The sequence below is a fragment of the Fukomys damarensis genome, unplaced genomic scaffold (assembly GCF_012274545.1).
Source record: "Fukomys damarensis isolate Sample0158 unplaced genomic scaffold, DMR_v1.0_HiC HiC_scaffold_34, whole genome shotgun sequence".
In the NCBI taxonomy this organism is placed as follows: Eukaryota; Metazoa; Chordata; class Mammalia; order Rodentia; family Bathyergidae; genus Fukomys; species Fukomys damarensis.
Window position 1 is genome coordinate 20134228 of NW_022900946.1, and position 12435 is coordinate 20146662.

Sequence of the window (12435 nt, forward strand, 5' to 3'; positions counted from 1 at the left end):
TTTTCTTAGAGCCCCTTTGAGGTCTCTGTTCCTCAGGCTGTAGATGAAAGGGTTTAGCATGGGGGTCACCACTGTGTACAGCACAGTCGCTATGGTGTCCTTCTCAGCTGAGTGAGAGGATGCAGGGTTGAAATACACAGCAATGATGGTGCCATAGAAGAGGGAGACCACAGACAGGTGGGAGCCACAGGTGGAGAAGGCTTTCCATCGTCCCCTCGTGGACCGAACCCTCAGGACAGCACAGGTGATGCGCATGTAGGAGGCCAGGATGCAGACAAATGGGGTGATCATGATCAGGGCGCCCTCAGAAAGAATCATCACCTCGTTGAGGTGAGTGTCTGAACAGGAGAGTCTCAGGAGGGGCGTCACATCACAGAAGAAGTGGGGGATCACATTGTCTGCACAGAAGGAGAGTCGAGCCATCAGCAGGGTGTGCAACAGAACATTCAGGTTGGCGACAACCCAAGATCCAGCCACCAGCACAGCACAGAGCTGATGAGTCATCTTTGTGGTGTAATGTAAGGGGTGGCAGATGGCAACAAAGCGATCATAGGCCATCACAGCCAGGAGGAAATTGTCCATGTCAACAAACATGAAAACAAAATACATCTGTGTGAGACAGCCAGAGAAAGAGATGGCCTGGCTGCCCAGCATGTGATTGGCCAGCACCTTGGGGACAGTGGTGGAGGAGAAGCAGATGTCCACAAAGGACAGGTTGCTGAGGAAGAAATACATGGGGATGTGTAGGCGATTGTCGGTGCTGATGGCCAGGAGAATGAGCAGGTTCCCCAGGACAGAGGCCAGGTACATGGTCAGGAATAGCAGGAAGAGGAGCTGCTGCTGGGGCTGCCTGGAGAGGCCCAGGAGGAGGAACTCAGAGATGCTGGACTGGTTCAGGCCTCCCATGGTGCTGAGAACCTGAACCCAGAGGCAAAGACAGTAAATTCCAAAACTGGGAAGTGATGGTTAAGGTTAAGGCAATTAAAAAGATTGAAGGGTAGGAGAACATGACACTTTAGGTAAGAGTAGAATTGTCCTCCTTGTGTTTTGGCCTGTGGCTGGCATTCTTTGTGGTTTCATTCCTTCCTTAGAAAGAGAAGATAGTTTGAGCTGAGTGTGGTGTTGTATGCCTATTATCCCAGCACTCCGGTAGGCTGGGCAGGAGGGTCACAAATTGGAATCCAGCTTGGGCAATCTAGTGACTTAGCAGGACCCCATCTCGAAAATTTAAAATGTAGTCCAGTGTGAAGGTCCTGGGTTCAATCCTCAGTACCCAAAATGAAATGAAATAATACAAAAATTAAAAAAAGAAAGATGAGATAGTTTGCTTATGGATACCATAAGGAAACTCTAGGACACCAGAAAGATTGGACAGTGAGTTTATCCACTGAGCTTTGTATTTCTTGAACTTTCTACCATTATGTTAAATTTTTAAGAAGCAACTGTAATAGGGCTGGGGATTTAGCTCAGTTGGTCCGCTGCTTTCCTCCCAAGTGCAAGGTCTCAAGTTCAATCCCCAGTACCAAAAAAAAAAGAGAGAGAGAAGTAACTGAAATAAAACACAAATAGTTGCCATAGAGACAGACATGTAAACATTTACCCCTGAGCACCAGTGTCATCAATATCATTAGTGCTCTTATCTTAGCAAAAATGTCTCTGCTTTATCATCTCCAACCTGGGCAAGTTACATATTCCTGGCTTCTTTGCTCTGACTGTCATATCATGATCAAACAGTAGCTGTGCCCAGAGTGACAAAAATGATATTGCTGCTGCTGTCTGTGCTCATGATGACAGAGCCCCTTACAGAGGCCTGAGCCGGGCCTCTTGACCAGATCTAGGCTAACCTGTAACAATCCAGGCATACGGGAAGAAACTCAGTTTGTTTTCCCTACCTCAGGGTCTCAGTTAAAGACAAGGCAAACACTGCTCCTGGCAGGTGGTTACAAGGGACTGCTCCATGACCTCAGCACAGTTTCAATGGTGCCACTTACTAGACACTGGGGAGTGGCCCTACGAGGGTTCGCTCCCAACCAGCAGTTATGGACGAAGTCCCACTCTGACTCTTACTCAGAAAGAATGGCAGTCCTTATTGTCTCCGGAAGTCCTGGGCTGGCTTTATTTTTTCAGGTCTGACCAGAGATTATTGATCTGAGGGAAAAGGACTTGTCCTTGGGGTTTTAAGGCTCAGTCCACGTGAAAGATATGGATACAGGGACTTAGCCCTCAATATAAGAAGCATGTGTGCGAGAGTCCCAGAGCCAACTCTTTGCAGGAGCCTTCATGGCCACAAGGGCCATATTCCCTTAGAGACTCATTAGGGATAAGCAAAAGGTAATAATTGTCCCTTCTCCTTGGGTTCTTTGAAATCCAACAGTAATAAGAAAGGCCTGTCATTGAGCTGTGTAACTACCATGCCAGGACTTGGCAACATTGAAAATGATACGGTCTTGGGGATGAACACTGGCAACAACGCTTCTGCCACAGAGAACTCACAATCCTACATTTTATCCCTTAGCCAAACTGGGATGGATACTTGTTGGGAGATACATGTGAAGCTGTACAGGATTAAGAAATAAATTGTAAGCTTTCACAGACCTATGACAGATCCATCATGACCAGTTGTATGTCCTTGGAAAAGCATAAACCACCTCTGAATCACAAAATGCCATCCTCTGTAGAATGGAGAAATAATTGTCACCTTGCAGAGGTGTGATGACTAAGTAGGACACGTCGTGCTAAACATCTCACGACTCCCAAACTCTTCCATGCACTGGGCATGCCCACTAGGTGAGACTACAGGGGATAAATCACATTTGCTCCCTGCTCAGTGATCTGTACTCTGGATAAATATAATTTGGAAATAGCACTACATATTTATCTTCATTTGTCAATACTTATTTTTATAAGGGGCCATATGATAAGTCTTTCTGTCTATGTTTTAATTTTGGGTTAAATGAGAAATGGGAACTACAGATAAGTACATGTACAAGTTAGTAGAATATGAACTCCAAGGAGAAAAAGAGAATTCTTGAATCCAGTCGGTATCATTCTTTAAGAATTTTCCTCTATAATTGTTTTGAAGGCAAGACTTGGCTATTAGGTTTCCATAAAGCATTTGATCTTGTGCATTGTGAAGTTCACTTGCATGGATTGATAATATTAAGACATGAAAAACATAGAACTTGAGTCAAAAGAAGCAGATGAATCCTTGGAATAGTGTCCTCTGGAAACCATGTGCTCCCCTAACTAATCCTCCCACTTGAGTTGTTTATACACTATTTTTAATTCTGACTTTGGTGGGTTTTTGGTTTTTGTCATGGGGTGTGTGTGTGTGTGTGTGTGTGTGTGTGTATGTTTGATTGTTTTTGGTTTTTGAGACAGGGTCTTGCTATGTATCCCAGGCTAGCCTGGAACTCAGCAGTCCTCCTGCCTCAGCCTTCTGCATGCTTGGATTTCAGGTGTGTGCTACCATAACTGGCTTGATAATGATATCTCTTTTTTTCCTTTCTTTTTTTTTTTTCTTTCCTTTGGTACTGGGGATCAAACTCAGCACCTTGCGCTTAAGAGGCAGGCCGCAGCACCACTGAGCTAAATCCCCAACCCCCCACTTGTTTTAGACAAGGCCTCACTATGTAGTCTAGGCTGGCCTTGAACTCACTATATGGCCCAGGTTGGCTTTGAACTCATGGTGATCCTTCTGCCTCAGCCTCTCAAGTGCTGGGGTTATGGGCGTGCGCCACCACACCTGGCTGATAATAGTATTTTAATAAGTAGCACCTGGGAAATGGGTGGGGAGAGAAAAGGGAATTTAAAAAATCAAGGTATGTACCTTCTCCCTAAAATGAATGTAAACATCATTGTCTTACTTTTCTTGCTGCTGAGACAAAATACCTGACATGCAAAGTTACAGGAGGAAAGTTTTATTTAACTTTAGATTTTGTACAGGTTTCAATCCATAGTTGGCTCCAAGGCAGAGTGGCACGTGGCAAAGGGGCATCTCAGAGAAGAACAACAGTTCATGGCACCCACAAGGTAGCAGAAGCAACAAGAGACCTTAACAACATCTTTCTGTCCCTTTTCTTATTTGGCCTACTCAGAGCAGGTGGCACTCACACCCTTGATCCTAGCGCCCCAGAGCATAGCGTTGCACCCTGAATCAATCACACACTCTAGATTCAGCCACCTCTTAAAAAGCCCCAACTAAGAGCTGGGGATTTAGCTCAGCGGTTTGTTGACCTGCCTTGCAAGCACAAGGACCCAAATTCAATCCCTAGTACCAAAAAAAAAAGTCCCAACTAATACTCTGAGGAGATAGCTAAACATGAGCAATAATAATCATGGACTGTAAACTATACTAACAAAATAAAATTTTAAAATTAATGAACAAATTTCAGGAAAAAATAAATAATATTCACCTACTCTCTAAATAAAAAGCCCAGGGATATGATGAGTCTCTATGTCCGCTCCAGACATGCTGTTAAAAATCAAGTTCTGTTCATCTGATCTCCAAAAATAGCCCAAAAGGGGGTCACTGAGTTGTAGCTTAGGGGTACAGTGCTTGCCTATCATGCATGGGTCCCTGGGTTCCTTTACTAGCACTGGAAAAAAAAGCCAAAGAATGAATAAAAACAAACAACCCACAAAGCTATGAAAAAATGGGGCAGGGGAAAATGGTCATTGAGCTAAGAAAGATATTATTTGCAAGTGATAGAAAACCAATTTCTATCAGCCTAAGAAGAAATAGAATCTATTGTTTGATTTAGTTGCAAAGCCCAAAGTGTCTTCTTACAAAATTTGTGTTTCACACAGGGACCCAAATAATGACAACAGGACCTTATATTTCGTTATCTCTATTTTGTTTGTTTCTTTTTTCCTTTTTTCTTTATTGTAGTCAGGGTTTTCAAGGGAATAGATTTAATACAGGACACAAAATTTATAGGATTATTTTGTAATATTCTCCCAAAAGGTCAAATGCAGAGTAGTGCAAGAGATCTGTCCATAAACTAGAGACCTAAAGAATCCAGCCGAGGGCCTGAATCCCACAGCAAAGTCCCACACAAGTCCAACTATCCGCCTAAAGCCCGTGGCAACATCCTCCACAAGTTCTAACAGAGGCCTAAAGCCCACAGCAATGGCGCATGCAAGTCCATATGAAGGATCTGCACTGGGAAGGCCCAAAGATCAGTGGCGGAAGGTAGAAAGTCTGCACAAGCGAGGTGCAGGATCTGTGCCACCAGCTGAGGGATCTGCACTGGAGCCAGGAAGTCATGTCCAAGGTGAAGACCAGAGCTGCTCTGACAAGAACAGCAGCCATCCCCGGCCACAGCAAGGACCCGAGCTCGTTTGATAGAACAGCTGAGTTGGTAGCAGGAAAACCAGCTGCAGCAAGCTTCTCCAGGGAAATGAACGGCATACAATCTTCCCCTCCTGTTCTCTTTTTATGGCCTTGACAACAATTCTCAGGTGGGTCTTCCATGCCCAGAGCCACACTGACTCAGTTCAGCTGGGTGTTCCAAGGTGCTCGTTAGTTAATTCCCCACACTGTTCTTTCTTTGTTCCTTCATTCTGTAGGTTGGCTCTCTCCGTGTGGCAGCAGATGACCACTAGCTCTGAGCCCACAATCTCTCCCCCTGACTAGCAGTCATAGGGCACGTAGAGCATCTCTTCACCAACGAAGATTTTTTAGACCCAGGTAAGCCTGTGATCACAAAGCCACTATCACCAGGGCTACCGAGGAAGAGAGCAGCTCACCAAGCAGGCCTAAGAATGGAAGTGGTGGGGAAGGCCGTGAACACAAATCCAAACTGCATGATCCTAATAGTGTCAAAGTTAAGGGAGAGGAAAAAAAATTTTTTAGAAGGGCCGGGGATTTAGCTCAGCGGTCCGGTGGCCTGCCTTGCAAGCGCAAGGACCCAAGTTCAATCCCCGGTACCAAAAAAAAAAAAAAAATCAAAGTTAAGGGAGAGGGTTGGAGAAATAACTGAAGGTACAGAGATAAACTGGTAGGCTGGTTTTTTAAGTTTTTATTTTTATTAATACATGTTTGCAATACATAATGATTACATTTCATGTGAAGAGTTGGTACATGTACACAAATCTTTTTTTTGCCAGTATCAAATAGATTTATTTACTTATTTATTTATTTTTAAGTCTTTATCAAGAAAATAGTTATAGACATAAATTAACAGCCAGACCAACAGACCAAAAGACATAAAACAATTATACTAAATCACGGTATACTTTTAGATACATTGGCCATGCTGAATTATACCTTTTTTCTCTTTTTTTTCCCTACTATCCGACTTTTAGTTTGTCTTGTTTATTTGGTACCATGGATCGAACTCAGAACCTTGCACTTGCAAGGCAGGCAGCAGCACCACTGAGCCAAATCCCTGGCCTTGTCTGACTTTTATTTATATTTTATTTATATGTTGAGTTTCTCATATAAGAGAAATCATGTGATATTTTAAGCTTGCATGTCTGATTTACTTCGTTTAACATTACGGTCTCCAGATGAATCCATTTTCCCACAAATAACTCAAATTTATCCTTCTTTGAGGGAGAGTAGTACTCCACTTTGTATAAATACCACATTTTCTTTATCCATTCTTCTGTTGATGGACTTATAGGCTGCTTACAAGATTTAGCTATTAGGAATTGTGCTGCTATAAACATGAGTGTGCATGTATCACTGTAATATAATGTCTTGAACTCTTTCTGAGTGAAATGGAATTTCTAGTTGTGGTTTTTTGAGAGATCTCCATAAGATTTCCGTAGTAGTTGTAAACTCCCACCAACAATGAAGAAGGGCTTCTTTCTCCTCACCGGCTCTCCAGCATTCATTATTTGATTGCTTTTTCTTTTTTGGAGGGGTAGGGAGGGGTTTGAGACAGGGTCTCACTATGTAGTTGAGACTTACCTGGAACTCACTATGTAGCCCAAGCTGATCTTGAACTCACAGCGATCCTCCTGCCTCAGCCTCCAGTGTTGGGGTTACAGGTGTGCGCCACCATACCCGGCTAAATCATTTGATTTCTTGAAGATAGCCATTCCTTCTGGGGTGAGATGGAATCTCAGTGTTGTTTTAATTTGCATTTTTTGAATAGCCAGTAAGTTTGAACATTTTTTTCATTCATTTACTGGCCATTTGTAGTTCTTCATCTGAGATGTGTCTATTCATTTCAGATGCCCATTTTTTAATTGGGTCTTTAAATATAAGGGTGTCTAATTTTTTTAGTTCTTTATACATTCTAGATATTAGTCTTTTATCTGAGGGGTATCTGGCAAAAATATTGTCTCGTTCTGTAAGTCATCCTTCACTGTGTTGGTTTCCTTTGCTATGCAGAAGCTTTTTAATTTGATATAATCCCATTTGTTGATTTCTGATTTTTTTTTGTACAACCAGGACTCTTCAGAAAGTCTTTTCTTGGTGGCTCACACCTGTAATCCCAGCCCTTGGGAGGCTGAGGCAGGAGGATCACTGTGAGTTCGAGACCAGCCTGGGCTACATAGTGAGTTCCAGGTCAGTCTCAACTACATAGTGAGACCCTGTCTCAAAAAAAAGAAAAAAAAATAAAGAAAGAAAGAAAGTCTTTTCTATGTCTTCAAGAGTTTTACCTGTGTCTTCAAGAGTTTTACTTATTTTATCTTCCAGCAGATTGTTTCTGTTTGTTTATTTTTTGAGACAGGGTCTCCCTATGAAATTCAGGCTGGCCTTGAAATCCCTATGTAGCCCAAGGTGGCCTTGAACTCATGGCAATCCCCCTGCCTCTGCCTCCTGAGTACAGGTAATGTCAGCTTTTTTAAACACCCAGCTTCTGTTTCAATATTTAGATCTTTGATTCATTTTTATTTTAATTTATTTTATGGTGAGAGATATTGGTTTGTCTAGGTTGAACCTTCACATATGGAAAGCCAGTTTTCCCATCATTGTTTGTTAAACAGCAAAAGTATTTGGCCCTTTTGTCAAAGAAAAGGTAGCTGACCACAGCTGCCTTGTAAGCACAAGGTCCTGAGTTTGATCCCTGGCAACCCCCCCAAAAAAATGAACACTGAAAAGGTAGCTGAATGCGCCTGGAATTGTTTCTGCATCCTCTATTCTATTACACTGATCAACAAAACCTTTTGTTTTTAATCACTGTAGCTTTGTTATATAACTTGAAGTTTGAGACTGTGATACCCTCTGTCTTGCCCTTGTTGCCCAGAACTGCTTTTGCTATGCTAGATCTCTTCTGGTTCTGTATGCATTTTAGGATTATTTTCTCTAGTTCTGTAAGGAATGCTATTGGTATTCTGATTGGGGTTGTATGAAATCTGTACAACACTTTTGAAAGTGAAGTCATGTTGGCTATATTAGTTTTGCTCACCCAGGAATGGGATATCTTTCCATTTTCTTATCTGTTCTTTGTTAGATCTTCAATCTCCTTTTTCAGAATAATGTAGTTTTCATTGCATTTCCTTGGCTAGGTTAATTCGTAAGTATTTCATTTTTCTTGGTGCTATTGTGAAAGGTGTTGTTTCCCTAATTTCTCTCTTGGTGAGTTTGTTATTGGTGTACAGGAATGCTATTGATTTTTGAGTGTTGACTTTGTGTCCTGTGACACTACTGAATTTGTTATTAATTCTGTAGTCTTTTGGTGGAGTTTTTGGAATTGTCTATGTAGAATATCATGTCATCTGCAAATAATGATAACTTAACATTTTCCTTTCCTATCGTGCCCCTTTTGTTTTTTTCTGTTGCCTAATTGCTCTTACTACTATTTTGAGAGGGCTGGGGATTTAGCTCAGTGGCACCGCACCTGCCTCCAAAGCGCAAGGTCCTGAGTTCAATCCCCAGTACCAAAAAAAAAAAAAAAAAAAAAAAAAAAAAAAGGTAAACTACTATTTTGAGGACTATGTTAAACAGGAGTGGTGTTAACAGACATCCTTTCCTATTCCTGATTTTAGAGGGAGAACCTTGAGCCTCTCTCCATTTAATATGATGTTGTCTGTGGGGTTTGTCAAAGATGGCTTTTATCAGATTGAAATAAAGACCTATAACTATTTGCTTTAGATTTTTATTATGAATGTGTGATGGATTTCATCACTTTTTCCTGTGACTATGAGATAATCTTATGATTTTTGTCCTTCTGTTTATGTGGTATATTCCATACACTGATTTGCACATTCATCCTAAATCCCTGGAATGAATCTTACTGGGTCATGATATATGATCTTTTTGATGGTTTTCTGCATTCCGTTTGCCTGTATCTTATTGAGAACCTTTGCACCTATACTCATTAAACAGATTAGCCTGTAGTTCTCTTTTTGGTTGAGTCCTTTTCTGGCTTTTGAATTGAGGTAATGCTTGCTTCCAGGAATGACTTTGGGAGTACTGCTTCCATTTTTATCTGATGAAGGAGTTTGAAGAGTATTGGCATTAGATCTTCTCTAAAGTTCTTATAGAATTTGGCAAGGAATCTGTTGGGCATTTCTTAGTTGGCATTTTTAAATTGTCTCTTCAATTTCACTAAGTGATATTGGGTTATTCAGGATATTTATATAATCTTGGTTTGGCTTCGGGAAGTCACATGTATGTAGAAATCTCCACTTCTTCTGAATTTTTCATTTAATGAGAGTATAGGTCCTCAAAGTAGTTACCAGTAACCTGGATTTTGGCAGAATCCATTGTGAATCTTTTTTTTTTTTTTCTAATTGCATGGATTTAAGTCTTCTCTTTCCTTGTTTTGGGAAGGTTGGTATATCAGTCAGTGCTATTAGAGAAACAGATTTAATGTAAGTTCTACAAATATTTAAGGATTTACAAAATCAACTTACAACGGCTGCCCAGTCAGGTGTGAAAGAGTACAAAAGGCCCGCCTACGTGCTGGAGATCTGAACGGTCCTGTTGAAGGCCTAAAGCACACTGGTGTCCCGTACAAGTCGGTATCAGGAGACTAAAGGGTCAGCGATGGAAGGCTTCAGGGTCTACACCAGAAGGCTGCAGGGTCCATGGGGGAGGCTGAAGACTATGTGCTGGAAGCCGAGAGATGACATCCAAGTAAAGGGTGAAGGCTGGAGCTCCTCCCGAGAAACAGAAGCATTCCTTCCTGCTGCGTTTTCCTTTTATAGTGAACCGGGAATGTGTTTCTCTGCCGATAGAGCCAGACTTACTGGTGGAAAAGTTTTCCCCCATTCCCTCAACAGGTCTGAGCTTCCAGACGCTTCCTCTCAAGAATCTCAAGAATTTTCTTTGTTTTGTTTTATTGCCTCTATCTCCCCGCCAAATGTAAATGAAATGTGGCTCTGTGCACTGAGCTCGCTGTCTGTAATATCTGATAACTGGTGAATTTGCTGGGCCCAAATGACTTGTGTTTGATGTAACCAGTGTAAAGCCCTCTCCCGTGAGTATAACCTGCCCTGCTGAACCCCAAAGGGGGTCAGTCTTTGTGGAGAATTCCCAGACTGATCCGCTGACATTAAAAACAAAACTGTAAGGGCAGGGGATTTAGCTCAGTGGTTCAGTGGCCTGCCTTGCTAGTGCAAGGACCCGAGTTCAATACCCAGTACCCCCCCCAAAACAATAAAAAAATAAAATAAAATAAAACTGTACACTTTGCCTCCAAAGCTTCTGGGTGCGTCTCCCATTCTCCTGGACTACCTGTCTGTATGTTCTGGCTGGAAATCTGCCACTGCAATAGTATTCTGGCAACAATCCTCCCTCAGGTGTGTCTTCCACAGCCATAATTATGCTGAGCCAATTTAGTTGGGCATTTTTCTTACTGAAGTTGATACAGTCAGTTAGCTATCACAGTTGGCTCTATTTTGTTTATTCTTTCAAAAAACCAACTCTTCAATTCATTGATCGTTTGTATGTTTTGTCTCTATTTCATTAATTTCTGTTCTGATCATTGTAATTTTCTTCCCCATACAATATTTTGTATTTGGATTATTCATGTTTTTCTAGGACCTTGAGGTGCATCATTAGGTTATTTATTTGAGCTTGGTCTGTTTTTCTGATGTAGGCATTCACTGCTATACACTTCCCTCTCAGGACTGCTTTTTTTCGGGGGATGGTACCAGGGATTGAACTCAGGACCTTGTTCTTCCGAGGTGGGCTGTGCACCACTGAGCTAAATCCCCAGCCCACAGGACTGCTTTTAATTGTGTCCCATAGGTTCCAGTATGTCATACTAGCATTATTGTTTGATTGTAGAAACTAACATCTTCCTGAATTTCACTTGTGACCCATTGAGTATACACAGGAGAGTATTAACTTCCATGCATTTGCATGTTTTCTGTGGGGGTTTTTGCCATTGATTTCCGGTATCATTGCACTGTGATCTGATAATATGCATAGGATAATTTTGATTTTTTTTTTTTTTTTACTTTTACTTAAGCATGCTTTATGGGCAAGTATATGATCTATTTTGGAGAAAGTCCCATCTGCTAAAAAGAATGTGTATTCTGTTGTTCTTGGGCCGAACCCTCTATAGGTTTCTATTAAGTCCATTTGTTTGAATGTTTCATTCAGCTCCTCTATTTCTTTGTTGCGTTTTTGTCAAGGTGAACTGTTTATTTGTAACACTGGGGTATTGAGGTACCCACTACAACTGTATTGGTGTTTATGTGATTTTTCATATCCCTTAGTGTTTATTTTATGAAGTTGGGCACACCGGTATTTGGTGCTTATATGTTTATTTTATTTTTTGTTGTTGTTTTTTTGGTACCAGGGATTGAACTCAGGTCCTTGTACTTGCGAGGCAGGCCACAGCACCACTGAGCTAAGTCCCTGGCCCTGGTGCTTTATATGTTTATAATTGCTATTTCTTCCCATTGAATTGTTCCTTTAACCAATACATAGTGAACTTCTTTTTCTCCTCTGATCAGGTTTGGCTTGAAATCCACTTTGTCTGAAGTCAGATAACTACTCCTGCTTTTCCTGAGTTCCTGTTGCTTGAATGTTGTTTTCCATCCTTTGGTTTTTTAATTGTTAATTTCTTTTTTAATAGAATGTGTTTAGTATATACTTCATATTGATGCAGCACAACCACTTTGTTCCTGGCCCCAATTTATGTCTTTTGATTGAGGAAATGAGACCACTCACATTGAGAGTTATTACTGAGAGATTCTGACTTATTCCTGTCATTGCATTATTTTCCTGTTGCTAATTTCCTTACTTTTTCCTTTGCTTAGGTGCTCATCCTGCCAAGTATATCCATTCTTTTTGACTTATTGGCATCACTACCTTTACTGCCTCTTTCTCAGATAGCCTTGACAATTTTGTAATGCTGGTTTGGTAGTCATGAATTTCTTGAAGAGCTCCTTGTCATGAAAATAACTTATTTCTCCGTTAATTTTGACGGAAAGTTTTACAGGATACATAAGTCAGTACTGGAAGTTGTTTTCTTTTAGGGCTTTTGTACCGGGAATTGAACTTGGGCCCTTTCACTTGCA

The 12435-nt window shown here is 41.3% G+C and overlaps 1 protein-coding gene across 1 annotated transcript in view; it reads right to left on the reverse strand.

Moving 5' to 3' along the window:
- LOC104876228 (olfactory receptor 1F1-like) overlaps positions 1-906 on the reverse strand; it is a 1781-nt gene extending 875 nt beyond the window's left edge. Inside the window, exon 1 of the mRNA XM_010644186.1 lies at positions 3-906. Within this exon, the coding sequence (XP_010642488.1) occupies positions 3-906 (904 nt within the window). The remainder of the gene's footprint in view (positions 1-2) is intronic.
- Positions 907-12435: the final 11529 nt, after the last annotated feature.